The 18386-nt window shown below is 25.4% G+C and overlaps 3 protein-coding genes across 4 annotated transcripts in view; 2 read left to right on the top strand and 1 right to left on the bottom strand.

The window, feature by feature from the left end:
- Positions 1 to 5044, top strand: part of LOC129983624 (leucine-rich repeat and calponin homology domain-containing protein-like) — a 49621-nt gene extending 44577 nt beyond the window's left edge. Inside the window, exon 16 of the mRNA XM_056093161.1 lies at positions 1562 to 5044. Coding sequence (XP_055949136.1) covers positions 1562 to 1663 — 102 coding nt within the window. The 3' untranslated portion in view covers positions 1664 to 5044. The remainder of the gene's footprint in view (positions 1 to 1561) is intronic.
- A 1842-nt stretch (positions 5045 to 6886) lies between these two features.
- On the bottom strand, positions 6887 to 11767 carry LOC129984251 (39S ribosomal protein L49, mitochondrial-like). The gene is made up of 4 exons (XM_056094091.1): positions 11589 to 11767; positions 10259 to 10439; positions 8258 to 8385; positions 6887 to 7060 (listed from the first exon to the last, which is right to left on the bottom strand). The coding sequence occupies exons 1-4, from the start codon at positions 11706 to 11708 to the stop codon at positions 6914 to 6916; spliced, it is 576 nt and encodes a 191-aa protein (XP_055950066.1). The 5' UTR covers positions 11709 to 11767; the 3' UTR covers positions 6887 to 6913.
- Positions 11768 to 12190: 423 nt separating this feature from the next.
- The window catches only part of LOC129984617 (mitogen-activated protein kinase kinase kinase 11-like), a 28233-nt gene continuing 22037 nt past the window's right edge, over positions 12191 to 18386 (top strand). The window contains exons 1-2 of one of the 2 annotated variants that reach the window (XM_056094541.1): positions 12191 to 14260; positions 18120 to 18300. In XM_056094541.1, coding sequence (XP_055950516.1) covers positions 13633 to 14260; positions 18120 to 18300 — 809 coding nt within the window. In that variant the 5' untranslated portion in view covers positions 12191 to 13632. The remainder of the gene's footprint in view (positions 14261 to 18119; positions 18301 to 18386) is intronic. The other variant, XM_056094540.1, reaches the window with a different exon arrangement.

The raw sequence follows: 18386 nt of genomic DNA, 5'->3' as shown, positions 1-18386 counted from the left end.
CTTTGTAGATTCTCACTTATTAAAAAAAAAAAAATTCTTCTTAAGGGAAATTTGAAATTATCTGGTGTTTATGTGATAAACTTTTTTTTTTCTCATTCTTTTGATTTTTTTTTTTTAATGTTATGAGAATAAACTGCTTCTGCTTTGAAATCAATTATAAAAGTATAAAATTTAATGTATTTCTCATGTTTAAATTTCTTCAGCTGTTTCTAATAATAATATATTTTATTATTAGGAGTTACAATTTACATTTTGATATATATACTTCAATTCTGTTTAAAATCGTTTTTGGAGTTCAATTATCACATTTTATATTTTAATCCTTTGAAAATGTGACAAAATTGTTTTAAGTCACTGGCAAGCTTAATTTAATTAATTGTTATATTTTAAGGAACAGAAAAAGTTTTAAGGGAAACTTTTTTTTTTTACCCCTTAACTAATGACCTAGGAATGGCTTAAAAAAAATGATTTATCTGCAATTAAAGTGCTCAGTATTTTAGAGATTATAGATGCAATGAAGTTAATTTTAAAATTATAAAGAAAAGAAAATTTTTGAACTCTAGCTTTTGAATAATTAGATTTCTATGTTTAACAATGAAAATTAATTATTTGAATTTAGTATTAATAATCAATTCATTGAAAATGTATTATTCCAAGCACAACTTATTTTGCATTTTCTATATATAATGAATATCTGCTGTATATAAAAAGTTTTTGTTTGTAAGCTTAAAATTATTTAAGAAAAGAAACAAATTTATGGAATTATTCATTTTAGTGTGAATGAAAATAAATGATGAAATAAAACACAACCTATTTATTTGGCGATAAGTACATAGAAAAGTATTCACATACAAATGTAACATACACAATGTTAAGTTATTTAATTATGGACCTTACAATTTTTTTATGTATTTTGGTGTGTGTATGCATTTTATATTTCTTCTTTAACTACTGTTTTTCTTTCACTATCCATTTTTTAAAAACTAGTATAACCATATCTTATTTTTATCTTTAAAGAACATGACAATTTGAATGCCAGGAACTGGATTCTCATTAGCAAGATTTAAATGAACTAACTTATTTATTGGTTTTGTTTAAAACTTTCATAATGAATCTGTATTGTTTGTTGATTATTTTTCTAAGTTCTTATAAGACCTATTATCCCCCCAGTTGCAGAATTGCTTATTTTACTTTCAATCCGAATTTCTTACTTATTCTAATACCTCTTTCACCTCAAATAAAGGAATATATCTTTTTCTTTGTAATATTTGATTCAATCTTTCATATTCCTGTATATAATAAAATATTCCCCTTGATAGATATCAGTAGACATCAACTTAATTGACATGAATGACCTTAAAGAAAAACCTGATATTAGATATTATTTTGTCTCCAAATAAAAATTTTATAGATTTTCAAGTGAAATTTCAAATATATATATATATATAATATTGATGTATACAAAATCCAATGAGTATACATGTATATATTTAAAAATTAATTTCTTTAATGTAAATTTGTGTGCATTGATTTAATATTATTGATTCTCTCCTTTTTTCAGGATCTTCTGTGCTCACCACAGGATATTCTAGGGGAACAAGGAGGTCTGGTGCGAATTGCTATAACAGTTCAAGAACTCACCACACAAAGCAACAAAACTTAGCCAGACACTTTTATACTAGTCTATTTATTCAATTGACCTGCACATATATTTTGTTTTGTAGCAAAAGTATCTACAGGATCTGCACAAATAGATCTATTGTGACCTCAGTGAACATCTCAAGCAAATTTTGCAGTGACAGAGATGTTCTTTACATCCTGTGACTTTTGTGACCAGTATCATCTAGTTTTACAGAGATGCTTTTTGTGTATGACAATTCTTGAGTGACTATTTTCTATGTGTTGAATTTTCATAAAGCATGCATTTGAATTTTAAAATTGCACACACACACACACACAAACAAGCAAAAATCATTAAAGTAATCTAGTCATCTGGTAATTAGCTTCTGCTCAAATGTACAAAATGTAAACCCAAAATATTATTTCATATGATTATGCTGTAAATATCATCAGTAAGGTTGTTTATAAATTATACCATGCTTGACAGAGTGATTGCTTTTGGGATAATTCACAGGATTTCTACTTGATTGAATTCATTATTAATTTTACAGATAAATTGCATAAGCATTTTTTTTGCACGTTTTATTTTTTTTTAAAAAAAGGATGTGCTTTAATTCTGCATTTTATATTTTAACTTTGCATACCATTTTTCTGAAAATTAAAAAAACAGTTTTTTTTTTAATATCAAAAAAAAAAAAAAGTAAATTCTATAAATAGGATCTATTTACATATTAAAAAAAGTATTGCAAATAGAATGTAGTTTCCTAGTCAGACTAGCAAAAGTAATCTTATGATCAGATCAGCTGATTGAAGAAATGTTTTCATTCTAATCAACCTGTGAAAATTATTTATTCTTTCAGATGTGAGATTAGAAATCCTGTAATAAATCCTGTAAATTCATTTTCTAATTGATCTCTATTAAAAAATCATGATTCATCATTTCATTTTGATACATAAATTTTTATATCTTATTTATGCTTTATGAGCCTTTTTGTATATAAGCTTGTTTTGTTAATGTTTTGTCAGTTTGGTATTGCAATATGTTGTATTTAAAAGAGGATCATCATATTATCATGTCATTTAATTCATTATATTCCAGGTAAGAAAACACAACAAATATCACACAATTTTAATGGAGCTTTGTATTAAATCCTGTTCAGAATTTCCTGGACTTTTATTCAGTGTGGAAGGGATACATGACTTTATATATAAGTATATTTGATTAAAATTTTATGAGAATTTTTTTTAATATAATGATTTTGTATTTTATTATTTAACCATAACATATTTTTAATATTATTTTACTAATTTTTTATTTCTTAGAAATACTGAGTTTTTTGAAAAATCTGCTTTATGCTTTCCTGTTTCTCCTCCCCCTTCTAAAAATTTGGTCTTGTATACAAGATATATGATAATAAAAGCGATAGTGCCTATACTATTATTTATTTATTTTGTATTTAGCCATAAATACTATCAGAATCTTTTAACACGTTATGATTAGGAATACTTTTGTATAGTGTTGCATTTTATTAATGTTATCAGATAAAATTAATCATTTCTAGATTTATTTTGGTATTCACTTGTTTCATATAAACAAGTTATATTACCTCTTTATAAAGCATTCTATCAGATTTCTAATTCATGATTAAATACTAAATACCTTTATGATTTTTGAATTGGGGGAGGATATGCTAGAATAAAGTTAGTACTCTAAGTAGAAATTTTTATTTTTCCAGCGTTGTTTTCTAATCATATTTGTTTAAGTATATTCTAATATCTAAGGTATAATTCCTTTACTCCATTAATAAGTTTAAAGTGGATGAGGCTATATATTTATTTCCACCATTAACACATTCATTGTTGTGTTGGATTTACAATAATTCCCAGTAGTCATATTAAATTTTTATAATAATTTTTTTTTAAAATCATGATGCATTAATAGCATTATTAGCTATAACCATTATTAATATAAAGGGCTTACTAAAAGTTTATTTATATTATTGACTCGATATAATTGTATAAAGTAATCTGTAATTTTCTCATGAATAAGTTTTTGTAATTGAATGTACATAAATATAATTTTAAAATAGATTGAGAAATATTTATTAAAAATCAAGAAAATAGCTAAAAAAGTTGATTTTTAAGAAATTAGTATATTTCATTGTAAGATTTAAACAATTCTAAAGAATTTATTTTGCATCTTTCTCATGCCTAGAAGTTGATAAAAGCATTCTTTGTCCACATCTTAGTATGCATTTGGGTTAGTACCCTTAACTTAAGGAGCTGTACATTTCTTTATATACCAATTTTCATCACCATCAATGAATGTGTTAATAACAACTCATCTAACCATTTGCACTTCTTGATAAGAGAACTTTTTGTTGATTAGGTTTCTCAAGGTTAATTGTGTTAAACTTTGACATTCATTAAATGCATTGATCAATTTATTTTTTATTTAATGAATAAAAAATATTACTTATAATTTTACATCTAAAAAAATGATAATTTAACAAAGCAATAATTAAAATAACCATGCATTTTGTAATTTAATAATTCATCAGCTTAATTAAATTAATTTTTACTGTTGGATGAATGATTATTTGTTTGGTGAATAATGGTAATATAAGTGAATATCAATCTTTCTTTTAGACAACAACAACAGCCACTAAGATATTTGTAAATAGAGTATCAGCTTTTGGCATTTCTTAGCAGTAACTTTTGGTAGTACTGAGTTATATTAGATTACTTCATCTGTGAAATATATATTATCATTGCTTCATCTGTGAAATATATATTATCATTGCTATGCTGCAGTTCTTCAAATTAGAATGAGAGTAAAAAATCCTTTTATAAAATACTCAAAACTCCAAATCAATATGGTAACAGATCAGTCACTGAACATTAATTTTTTATACATAATTAATTTGAATATTATATTTACTTTATGTGAAATATGCTATAATAGATTTTCATTAAATGGATGATGAAAATAATAATGTCCTATATACATTTAGTGTATTTCACACACACACACACATACATATTGCAGTGGTTGATAAATTATTCTGTGTATTTACTTAAAAGCAAATCAAATAATTGTGCCTGTTATAATTATTTGCCCAAAAATTAAATTATCTAACAATATTTATAAAATTTTAAACGTTCAGAGTTGTGATTGAAACCACCGATTTGTAGTTAACAAAAGTATTATGTAGTGTTTTTTTTTTTTTTTTTGTTTTAAGTATAAATAATTTTGTTACTTGAATACAGTTTTCAACCTTATTATAAAAAAATATTTTTACTTTCCAGTATTGTATTTAATGAAACACTAAATTTTCAGTTAATTCTAATGTTCAAAAACAATTGTTTTATCCAGTTTAGTTATATCTTTTCCTTAATGTCATTATTTCATAATATTTCTTGTTGAACTAAATGATTTATTGTTGTATTATAATCTTTTACATCTGTATTAATTTTTTTATTATATCATATGAATTTTCTTTATATATTTTATAAAAACTTCCATTTAAATTTTTAGCACATGACCTGTATATCTGTGATTTTTTTTAAATATTCTTTTCTTCTATGTTTTATACAACTGCTCTTACTGTTTTGTTACAAATTGATTCGCACTTATACTTTATACTTGGTTATTTTATTAGTATATTTTGTTGTAAAAAATTAATATGGATTGATTTACTTCTACCTTTAATTGTGAAAAGGTCTATGAAATTTAATTTTTACCCAAAGTTATTATTATTAATTCCTATGATTGATTCTCTGATTAGATGTTGTATGTGATGTTGGACTGTACTTATTATTTATTTTGTTCTAAGATTGAAAATGAGTACTTAATTTTGGAAGGAAAATCTTTACTAATTTATTTCCATATTTTAAAATGTTTTTTTTTTTTTTTTTTTTTTTTTAAATTCATTCAAAGTCTGCTTAATCTGTTTCAATATTGTTTAAAAGAATAATGTTGTGTAACTTGTATGTTTTAACAAGGTGCTCAACAAAATATGTAAATGAAATTTTTTCATACTGAATAATAAATGTATATTATAATGATATTGTTTTGTAGAAATATTAAAATTTTCATGCTTTTCTCTGCTTAGGTGCAACATACTTTATTTTTAAAAAATATTTCTTATAGTTTTCTTCAGTATTAGATAGTATAAATTGTTTTATACCAGAATACTGCTAATTTATATTTCAAATTTTTTTTATCGTAGAATCACAATTTTTATTTAAAAAGTGCCAAGAATATATGTACAGAATCTTTCCTTAGCAAATGAAATTACTAATTTTAGCATTTTAATATTTCTTGAGACTCTCGAAGACAGGAAATTGAAATATGTTCCAAAAATTCTTAGTTTAAGAGGAGCTGTGTTATTCAAACGATTTTGTTTTTATTATTGCAAAATAATTTTGCTCGAGTTTTATTTGACATTATAAATTAAATGTAGGTTTAATTCAATAAGTTGCCTTTCTTAAAATTAGAAATATTGAAAATTGGTTTCTTTTAAAGATTAATTCATAGATTAGATACTAAAAATGTAATTTGTGATTCATAATTTTTTGAGCTAAAATAAATTTCAGTATACTTTTCCTAAGAATACAGATGTGAAACTTTTCATCAATTTAACTCTCTTTTCTATATAGGATAAAGGATGCAGGCATTTGACATATTTCAATAATTAATATATATTTTATTTTAATTATAGTAATTTCAATTAAAATTCAAAATCCCAATGAAACTAAAACATTTTTACTAAAAAATAAAAATTTCAGAAATATATGCCAAGAAGAATTTCTCCTATTTTTTTTCTATAGCATCTGAGAAAATGTCATAGTTAATGTCAAAATTTTTAATAAAAACATATAAATGGAGAAATAATATCCTGCATAAACCTCAGAAAGAAAAAAGCCTAATCATACTTAAAAACTTTAAAATAAATAATTTTACATATGAGCACTTTTTATATATATATATTTGACTGATTTTGTTTTCCATTAAAAAAATAAAGGATAAATTTTTTAATAAAATGTATCTGGTTAAAAAATTATTTTTCATTTTCTCTTCATATATTTTTAATAGTGCTCATTTATTAAATGCTAAAAAAATTATAGGTAATTATAATCATTTGCCTGATTATGATTTTGTAACAAATTTCACGAGCAGTAGATTTTCTCACAATATAGAACAAATGCATTATCTGATGGCAGAGTGGTAAAGGTTGTATTTTGATTCTTTTTCACAGTCAAATAAAACAGAAATGAGAACTTCTTTATTTTAAAAACCTTTATCATACAACCATTCTTTAATTATATCTACATGACGACCTCTAATATTTACAAAACAGCACATTTCATTTACATGGGATTCTACTTCTTCACCCAATTTTTCTTGCAAAAACTTTTTAAGATCTACTTCAAATGCCTGCAAAGAGAGAGTAAAAAACATTTAATAATATAATATGTAAATTGAATGTCTTTATTACCGAAATAAATGACATTATGTTTGGAGAATAATAATACTGGAAAAAAAATCCTATGAAATTTAAATCTTAATAACTTTATTATACAAAAAGTATGTCTATACATTTATATAAAATAATAACACTTGAATTGTAACTAGACAAAAATATAATAGTCAGAACATTACCTTAATTGTTTATAAATATATAGTAAATTTAAGCTTCATGTATTTCATTGCTTACATTTTATAAAATTCTAAATATGAGTAAAAATATTTAGATACAAAAACATAACAGCTCCATTCAAGAAGTTTATTATATAAACTGTTTCTATTTCATTTAACAGTACTGAATGTGCATTAAATAACATTTAATTAATTAGAGCAATAAGTTCAAAATTCATTTCTAGAAAATAATGACACAAATGTGCACTAAACACTATAATCAGCATGCATAAAACACTGCATAAATGCTTAGTTTGTAATTAACGCTTAGTACTGCATAAATGCTTAGTAAATATGTGAAAGTGAGCATTGGCTAGAATAGAACCTGGAACCTTGTGGTTCGCAGCCGAGTAACAAGACTACAAGACAAAAGTAATTACTCATGTCCCGTAGCTGTTATCTGACTTATAAGCTTCACCACAGTACTCTTCCCTTCATTGAGTCGGAGGTGAGACGAACAATATGGCTGTTGAGTGGTGATGTATCGTGGCTGTTAATGCACCTGTACTCATTTGAGTAGTGCAAAGCATGATGGAGAGTGTGTGTGGGTGAGTGGTTGCTGTTGCGTCAAGTGAGTCTAATGACTTTGTGAGCTGCGTAAAGTGAATCTGATGACTTTGGGTAGATGGTGCCACAACAGCTGGTTGCTCATCACGCCCGGGTCACCAATGTGGAAGTGAGCACTGGCTAGAATAGAACCTGGGATCTTGTGGTTCGCAGCCGAGTAACAAGGCAAAAATAATTTCTCGTATACCGTAGCTGTTATCTCGCTCATAAGCTTCACCACAAATATTCTATATAATCCTAATATGGAATGTAATAATTGCAAACCTTAATTGATTTAAATGATTAATTTTATTGAAATTTCGATTAAAGCAAACTAATCAATATTTCAAATTCAGTTGTAACTATACAAATAACAGGATGTGTCTATACCCATATATCTCCTTGAATTTTCTTCACTTGTGTTACACGCACCCTGTCCTTGTATACATGATCTTCATATACAGGAAGCATATGGTTCCTAGTTCTCTCAATAAAGTATGGCAAATCTGGCAAATTTTCTAGAGAGAGAGTGAGAACAGGGAGATAAGCAATGCAAGGAAGTAGTTGGGGAAAAAAATAGAACTTGTTTCAATGAGCATTTGATAATACAATTAAGTATAAAAAGTAATGAAATTTTATTCAAAAAAGTGAAATTACTATTATAAATGCTTAATATAATGCTTTTGCTATGGTAAACATGATAAGATTAAGATTTTTTTAAAACAAAAAGTCATTTAAAACAAGTAATAAATAATTTATGCTCCCTGAAATGTTTGAAAGTAGCCATAATGAAGCTGCAAAGGGAAAAAAAAAAAGTTAACCATTATTGTTACATAAAAAATAGATAAAGTGAAAAGCATTGCTTTCATATGACATCTAAGATATATAATTATACAAAATATCCTTCATCTTTTAAAAAGTGCTATACACTTTACAGAAGAGAGACAGTCAATGCATGAGTTTTTATTTTTTTAATCTTTAAATAAAGAAAAATGTAGTCTCATTTTTGCATCAGCATCCACTGATGGATTAAAATAAGAAAATTTCACATTAACATGTATTTTCTTAGATGAACTAGAAAAACTTTTTTTTTTCTATAAGATTTCTAAGATTTTAACATTTTTATAGCTTTAGCTTTAGATGCTTGAAAAACACACATTTTTTTTTAACCAATAAAAAAAAAAATGTTTTCAATTTAAATTATTTGGAAAATTAAACAGCAGATCTCTTTAACTTCCCATTTTTTTTTTTTTTTTTTTTTTTTTTGATATTATTGTTTATAGGCCTTGTACATGGATTATGATTTTCAAAATGTAAATTTACATTTCAATAGATAAAATGAATCCTTAGTTAAATTTACAACCAGTGATGAAATGGAATGAACTTTGATGCAAATCATTAGTACATTTCAACATTTAATTATTCAAATTGAGATAATTCAATAATCTAAAATTATTGAATTATCTCAAGTATCGGATTGCTGGAAAGTTAACAGAATTTTTCCTATGAGTTGATGATCAAGGAGGGAGGGGGAAATCACGCATTGAATATATTTCAAATTTCCGCTTCTCAAAAATCTAAGGCATATTTTAAACAATTTTTGAAATTTTAATATTCTTACAAATGAAGTTTAACTGTAAGCAATGAAGAAAAAGTATTAAATTTTGGCCATTCTTAAAAATTGCTGCTCCTTCCTATAATTAAATGTATTATAGTTCTTATAACTAGAAAATCCCTCTTTTATTATAGTACATAAGAGTTTTTGTTGAATTAGAGACATTTCCATCGAATAATCAATATTCTGAAATTATAAAATATATTCAGTAGTACACACAAATTTTCAATACTGAATAATTCTACTTTTTGTCCTTAAATTTTAAATGGATATGTTTAGTTTCAGCAATAAAGTTATTGTATTAGTTGAAATTTAATTATTTCTATTGCAATTTAATCCGAGATTGAAATATGGCATCTATTCAAATTTTAGGTCAGATAACAGAAAAATAAAGAAGATGAATAATACAAGGTTTTAAAGCTTATAAACTAATCAAGATTTAATGTTAAATATTTCACTGTAGAAGCAATTAAGAAGAAGTTGCATAAAATATGTAATTGGAAATTTTAGAAACTATTAATCTTATTACTAAACCAGCTGGTTGCCAAAGGCAGCTAGTTAAAAATGTGCTTTCATTCTATAAAAATCATTTAATGACATATAAAATTAATTTCTCTTTTAACTTTAGTAGGATCATGTTCAGAATATTTTCACTTACTCCAAGAATAATGCATCTTAGCCTCTTCTATACTGTGAAACTAATTTGAAACTTGTTATAATTAATTTTTAAAAAATTAGCTACAAAAATCTAAAGAAAATAAGAAATTATCAGAAACCTGATGGTGCTTTCCATCCAACAGAGGAAATTTTTTTTGCAGGCTCTGGAACTCTAAGTTTTGGAAAAAGACGCTCAACAAAATGCCACCTATCTTTCACTTCTTCTACTCCTGTGAATTTAGGGTCTTTACTTTCAGCCCAAATATCTTCAGGTATTTTTTTAATACGAAAAGGATGAGCCTAGAAGGGAAAAATCAAATGTAATAATAAAATGAGATTGAACAAATAAAATTATAAATAAAACAGCTTCTTTACACTGCTATAAAGTAATACATTAAGTGAGACTGAATTTTAGATGAATAAAAAATATCTAAAACTAAATACTTGTTTCTATACTTTAATGATAAATATAAATATTCTTAACTTTTTTTTTATGAGTAGTAGAAATGCTACAGCTGACTTTTTCCTCTGCTTAAATGACATTTACATTTTGGCTCAACTAGGATTTCATTTTAAGCATAATGAAGGAAAAGTAATATAAAAACTATAAATTTAAATATACAAAGACTATTTTAAGAGTTAGACTTTAATTTACATACACAAAACACACAACAGTATAGTTTTTTACTAGTAAAATTTGCTGAAATTGAAGTATTAATATTACTCTTTTACTGACTTCTAAGCATATCATTACAACACAGATCTACTTAACAAAAATTGAATCAAACAATATTAGCCATATCAAAAATATTTTCAATCTAAAAATATCCTTATATGTTCGGATTTATTCAGTAGTACACTGTCAGATATCACAATTAAATTGTTAATTATTTAAGCAAATGTAAGATATCAAACTAGAAGATACCTCAAAGATGGCATGTACCATTTGTCTTTCAGATACAAGAGCCAGCCTTTCAAATAATAATAAGACTTCAATTTTTTTTCTCCAAATGTTGTCAAGTATAGGAATACATTTAAAATAACACATTCATTCTAAATCGAAAGGTAGTCTAAATTTTATCTCAAAAGGAAAATTTGTAATGAAATTAAAAGGTAATAATCAGTTATGCAAATTTATTTTAAATTCATACTGAAAAAAATTTCAGTTAAAAAAAACAGCCCTTGGGATTTTATAAGAAAATTTCAATCGAAACTATATTCATATAAGATCATTAAAATAATATTTTTGATTTTGAAAAGTACGATTGAAAAATATAAAATAAGTATAGAACGTGATAAATTCGTTCTTAAAACATATTCTACAGAAATAATATTATCGAGTAATTCTAATAAGGAATAAATAATAGACGTGTAATCTATTAAAGAATTTGTTGATAAAAGAAAGGGTAAATAAATGATCTATACTCAGAAAAGAAATAAATTACTTACAGGATCAAATGCCCTTGTAGATTCTGTACACCATGCTGTCCATTTATATAAACATAAACGGGTTAGTTTCTCAAAACTTTTAGTTTTTGGTGAAATTAAAGAAAAAAACATTTTTTTCATTTGGAGTTTATTTTTGTTTAGTGTTTATGATTTCAAGAGGACATATTGAACAGTTCCAGTTAAAAAAAAATACTTAAAAAATATCATGAAATTAAAAAAAATGCTCTAATTAAAGATGGATATTTTAAGGAAAAAATAATTATGTCAAAAATGTTTCAGTTTATCAAACATTTTAAACGAATTTTTAAATAATTGATATCTAGGATACCTATTATTGCTATTAAACCTTCGATTTCTTAAATATATTGCTAAACCTTTGTTCTATAAATTGGTCTTGATTTGTAACAACGTCATAAATAAAATTATATATCATTTAATTCCGGATACATATTTGAGTAATAGAAGTACTTAGCACTGTGAATAATGAAATTATACTTTATGGCTTAATTGTACAGCTAATGTTCCCGAAATATCCGTCTGGTGGAATATTCTACAACTATTTGAATCACATGCTTTTATATGAGTTGTGTGTTTTTAGGTACTTCTACACATTATAAGAGTATAGTGGCGATGTAAATTTGTTTGTTGTGGTAATAATAGTGGCTGATATGTCTCTCAATCAGAGGGAATTTCAGCTAAAAAGGAGTATCGGAGGCTGCTATGATCTCCCACGATTCTTTTGTGTGTGCTGCTTTCTTTCTTCTTCTAACTGCAGAAACAATCCTACTAAATGAGAGGGGCCCACCGTACTGTGTGTGTCCATCTCTATCAGCTAAAGCCGCTAACTCCTCTCTTGCAGGAGGTATTTTGCCAACCCACAATAATGAGGATTTCTTATTAATAATTTCATTGTAATTCTGTATTGTGTGGAGAGCATTTGAATAGTCAGATCTGAAGAATATTTCTCAAAAAATGAATTTATTAAAGAAGAAAAAGGTAGAACACATGAAGAAGCATAAAATTTTAATTGTTGTCTAAGATTACTATTCTAATTAACAAATAACCCGCCTTAATTTTCTGCAGAATAGATAGAACTGTTGTATTAGAAGAAAAACACTTCTATCTAAAACTGGACAGTCTAAATTTTTTGAATTTGTGAAGTACAACAGTTGTGGAAACAAGTGGAATTTTATATATTTATTATATAATACAAGGGTAAAATTCTGTAACATTCATGAATATGAAAGTTGGTAAATGACAATATTCTGAAGATTTATTAAATGGAAAATAATGAAATTATAAATTATCTGTATAGGAGCAGTGATCTAAAAAAATATCAAGTATAGATGATAAAATGCATCAATTGCTATGTGTCATTACAAAAATCAATGAATAATCCAGATATATTTTACTAACAAATTGTAGTTTTAGTGCACGTCTGCCTAATCTTTGATACATTCTGTTTTTACTATATTTTCTTTGTTTAGAAGCAGTATATTTATGTAAAGTGTTCATCAAAAAGTCATGAAGTACCATTAGTAAAATCACAAAATAGACAAAATGCAATTTTAGAACAGGTTTTAGTGAAAAATTAATTTTATAGCATATATAAAAAAATTATTTTGATTTACAAATGTAAAGCAGAAGAACTGTTTAAATGCTTAGTGTTGATTTGAAAGAATTAACCTGAAAGCAGTGGCTGAAGTGCAAATATTTCTAGATTCTAAAAAATTAAAGCATTTTAATTAAAGCTATTGACATAAACTGAATTTCATTAGATTCAATGAATTACATTCCACAATTTTGATGCAACTATTTTTCTTTTGTAATAGACATATCTGAAAGTGATATATTTTAAAGTTAAATTTAATATGGTATGCTTATGATTGTAATATTTTTTCTCAATGAGACATGAAATTAGAAATGTTATTTATTATCAATGTAATATAGATCAAAAGTCTGTTGAATCAGATTTGTTTTACCATGAACAAAACTAAAAGTAACAAAAAGGATCCATCCTAACAAAACCCCCATCATTCAACTGATGGAATCAGAAGATCTGTATCGCTTCTGGACGGCTGTATATGATTATGAAGCCTCCGGAGATGATGAATTATCTCTTCGCCGAGGTGAGAAGGTTGAGGTTCTCTCAAAAGATTCCAAAATCTCAGGAGATGAGGGCTGGTGGACTGGGAAAATTGGAGATAAAGTTGGAATTTTCCCCAGTAATTTTGTATCCCAGCGAGATGTAAATCAGCCCTTTGAAATACCTTTTTCTGAGTTAGAATTAGAAGAAGTAATTGGTGTAGGTGGTTTTGGGAAAGTCTATCGAGGGTTCTGGAGAGGTGAAGAAGTTGCAGTCAAAGCTGCACGTCAAGATCCAGATGAAGATATTAGTGTTACTGCAGAGAATGTACGTCAGGAGGCAAAGCTATTTTGGTTGCTAGATCATCCTAATATTGTCACATTGAAAGGCGTATGCTTGGAAGAGCCAAATTTGTGTCTTGTGATGGAGTTTGCTCGAGGTGGGCCACTAAATCGGGTCCTTTCTGGTAAAAAGATACCTCCAGATGTTCTTGTAAATTGGGCTATTCAGATTGCCAGGGGAATGAATTATCTTCATTATGAAGCACCTGTGTCTCTAATACATCGAGATTTAAAATCCAGTAATGGTAAGTTAGTTTCTAATTTCATATATGTATTTGTGAATGTTTATATTTTTCAGTAAGAGGAAAATTTTGCATTTATATGTTGAAGATTGCATAATATCTGATGACTCAATCAATACTACAGTTTTATCTTTTTGATAATTTAAACTAAATGTAAAGTTAAATTTATGTAGCTTTCATAAAATCCCAGTGATTACAGATTTTATACTTCCAAGATACAAAGAATATTAACGTACATGCTATAATTAGTAATTCAGAATTTACCAATAATAATAATAATATATATGTATGTATGTATTTATACATATTTTAGCAGTTGTGTTTTCGGATAGAAGAAAGTTTTGAAATTTTGATTTGTTTCATCACGGAAGGCATAATATGAACAAGGAAGAAGCGATGATAAGCTGAAAGCCACTTGCATTGCAATACAAGTGCAAAGGGGAGCGATTTTTTTTAATGGTTTTACTATAAGCTTTGATAGGGACTTCTTTAACATATATCAATTTAAGAAAGGGAATTTTAAGTATCTTTAAAAGAATGTTGCAAGCATTAAGGAATTTTTATTTCTTCACTCGGAGCATGAGAAAATGCTGAGATCAATAGTTTTATAGAGCGTATGTAGAGTTAAATAAAAAAAATAAGATTTGGAATAAAAAAAAATAGTAAGGAGTAGGAAAATAAGAATATTTTTAAATGAAGTTAATGTAAGCTAAATTAAGATAAAAATAGAAATTTAGTTTGGATTTAAATTAGATTAAAAGATATCATTACACACACACATATATATTACAACAAAGAATACCTGCATATATTGCAGAAAAACATGCAAGAGAATTTGGAATTAAATGAAACAAATTATAGGTAATCTAAAGAAAATCTGAGTTTAAAAATCTATAAACTTGGTTATTAAATTTGCACAAGTAATTCTGCAGTCCTCTGCATAAAATATAGTATTTCAAATGAATATTTAAGTTTAATTGGCTTAAAATAAAAAATTACAAAATTTTAATCAGAATAAACGAAAAAGAGTCTTACCAGTTAAGCTTCTGATGAATTGATCAATGGAAAAAACATTATATTTTATTTGGTCTAAAATAGTATCTTTTAAAATTATTTTAATTGTTCCATAATTACAAAAACTTGCTGTAATGTAGTTTCTGAATTCGAAATGTAATCTATAAACTTACATTGTTAATCTCTTAATACCTTACAAGAAGAAAATTTGGGAATTTTTATTTTTTATATATATATTTTTTATTATTTTATTGTTATTTTATTTGAAATATTTTGGTATTAAAATTGGAACTTTAAATAAAAAGGGAATCTTAAGTATTCATACAGAATCATTGGCTATTTATGTCTTATTTATTGTAAAACTAATATCAGTAAACTATATTAAAAATATTGAAATTAGTGAAATTTGTAAGTGCTTGATTTTGCTGTCTAATTTTTGAAAATTTTCCTTTCTTCTAAAATAATTGAAATTTTATTTCTTTTTAAAATTTTCAGAAAATATTGGATTTTTAAAAAATATTGTTTTTAATTAATAATAGTAATAAAAATCTGCATAAATTTTTGATTACTGTGTTTTTACTCTTGCATGAAATTTTTCAAATCTCAAATTTATAATTGTTGTATTGATCAAAACTTAAATATCATTTATTAAGGGCCCTTAAAAGTTAATTAGGGAAAGTAATGTTTTATCTTATCTTTTATTTATTCAAGTCTGTTGAATTCGTCTTTCATGAGGAAAGTAATTTGTTAATCTAAATATTTCTTTAAATTTTATTTTTATAGCTTCATGATTAGCTTTCATTTCAATGTCGCTTTACATCTGTAATATTAGTTTGGATTAAATGGGTCAGTGAGAAGAACATCACAAATATAATTTCTGTATTACTGTTAGCTTTTTAAAAAAAATCCTTTTGATTGATGTGAATGTAACAACTTATAGCAATACAACACCCACCTCTCTCTAATGTTACCAGGAACATTTTAAATTTGAATGAAGACAGAAAAGTAATATCTCCCAAACTTAAAACTTGATTGTCTCTAATTGAGATTTTTGGACACATACTTTTATTTTTGTCTTTGATTCAATTTATATTGCAGCTTCAAGTAAAATATGATTTAAATTAAAATATTTCACTTTTTTACATGTAATATTTATTGTTCAATGTATACATAAGTTAGTAAGTTAATTTAATTGACATTGCTGAATTTTCTGAAAAATATAGAATTTACATACTTGTAAAATCAATTAAAATGTATTAATATTTATGTGTTAAAAATAATTTTTTTATTTATTTGCTATAAGGTTTTTTCTTATTGTGAATTGCACACTAATAAATTTTATTTGATAGACAGCTTCACTGGATACTTCTTTTACTCTTTTCACCAGTGTGCTTTGGTACTAGTTTATTTTTACAACCCCTACTCCATCTCAGGTTTACTTGACAATTTTTAGAATATGTAAGATTATCAAGCACTTTTATACATAAAGCAACCATCTCGACCGTATAACTCGTTTTCTTGGTTAGGAAACTTGGAAGCCGTAAAAATGAACAAGTACTTTTGCTTTTACCAATTCATCAATTTTCTAATAAATTCAAACATCTCTAAACTGTGCTCTTGTAATCTTTGTCCTTTAAACATTATTATGTCTTCTAAATGTGTAAAATAAATTATGTAGCAATTTTTTTTGCCATGAACATTTTAGGTTTGAAATCATAAGCTTAAATATCTTTCCTTATCTAAATAAAAAAAATCATCATGCTAACATAAGTTTTTAGAATTGATTCTTTTTATTAATTATTAACTGAGCAAGTTTCATTACTTAAAAAGTCACATTTCTTTAAATTCATCTGCTAAATGAATCGTGGTAAAATCTGAATGGGAAAATGTGTTCACTCTTTTAAAGTTGAAAGTAATGATATAATGAAGTAAGGTATTGAGTGAGAAATTTTTAAAGATATAATTTTTAATTCTTCTTTATTTTAATTATTAAATTTTTATTCTTTAATTCCTTTTAGAATTTTGTGAGTTATTTATTTATAGTGAGTAATATATACAGAATTAATAATTCAATAATAATTTTTAATCTAAAACAAAGGAAAAATTTGCTACAGAAAATGAAATTTTTCATTATTTAAATCTTTATTAATAATTTGAATACATTAATATTTTATATTTGTTTTTTCACTGTTAAAACATTTAATTATTTTTTAGTTGTTTTAGTATTTAATTTTTTAACTGTGATTTTTAAAAATTTTAATTGAAAGAATATCTTTTGAAGTAATTAATTATCTGTTCATGTATGGAAGCAATCTAGTATGTCATAAAATATTTATTATGATTATTATTTCTTAGTTTTTAATATTAGTATTTATTTAGTTTGCTATATTAGTTATTATTACTTAGTTACTATATTAGTTATTAGTACTTATTTAGTTTTTAGTAAGATCTATATTTTATGGTATTTGTTCATTACTTGTGTTAGGAATCAAATTTTATGAATGCATAGTTTTAAAATGCACCAAAGAAATTATAACACACATTTACAAAAAGGAAGACTCACAAAGTAATCTATTTATTCAGTAAATCTTATATTTATGAAAATTTTGTTTTATTAATATATTAAAATTGTAAAAGAAAAGGTTGCATCTGAAATTCCATTTCTTTCTTTTTTTCATTTAGTAAATATTTTTATTCACTCAAGTATATCAATTAATATTTGTTTGGAGGGAAATTATAATGCAGTGTAGAAAAGATTAAAAGGAATTATACTAAAAGTATTTATTATAATTAAATTTTACAGAAATAATCATAATTTTTTACAGCTGGTTTATTTTTTTGTTTTCAGTATTGCTAAGTGAACCTCTGGAAAATGGAGACTTGAGAAACAAGACCCTGAAAATAACAGATTTTGGATTGGCGAGAGAAGTGTATAAAACAACTCGCATGTCAGCAGCTGGGACTTATGCATGGATGGCACCTGAAGTTATCAAGTCATCTACTTTTTCCAAAGCCAGTGATGTTTGGAGGTAGTCTTACTTTATGTTTCATTCATGTTCATATTGCTGTTGAACGAAACTTTATATCAATAAATATTATAAATTTCAGAAATTTT

Source organism: Argiope bruennichi, chromosome 9 (assembly GCF_947563725.1).
Source record: "Argiope bruennichi chromosome 9, qqArgBrue1.1, whole genome shotgun sequence".
Taxonomy (NCBI): Eukaryota; Metazoa; Arthropoda; class Arachnida; order Araneae; family Araneidae; genus Argiope; species Argiope bruennichi.
The sequence above is the reverse complement of the archived record's forward strand: the minus strand, read 5'-3'. Positions and strand labels throughout refer to the sequence as shown.

Excerpts from the sequence above, each read along its gene's own strand:
- LOC129984251 (XM_056094091.1), bottom strand. The coding sequence starts at position 11,708 with ATGAAAAAAATGTTTTTTTCTTTAATTTCACCAAAAACTAAAAGTTTT. Across the intron at positions 10,440-11,588 it reads CTACAAGGGCATTTGATCCT|GCTCATCCTTTTCGTATTAA; the intron begins GTAAGTAATTTA and ends TTTCCCTTCTAG. Across the intron at positions 7,061-8,257 it reads AAATTCAAGGAGATATATGG|GCATTTGAAGTAGATCTTAA; the intron begins GTATAGACACAT and ends CTCTCTTTGCAG.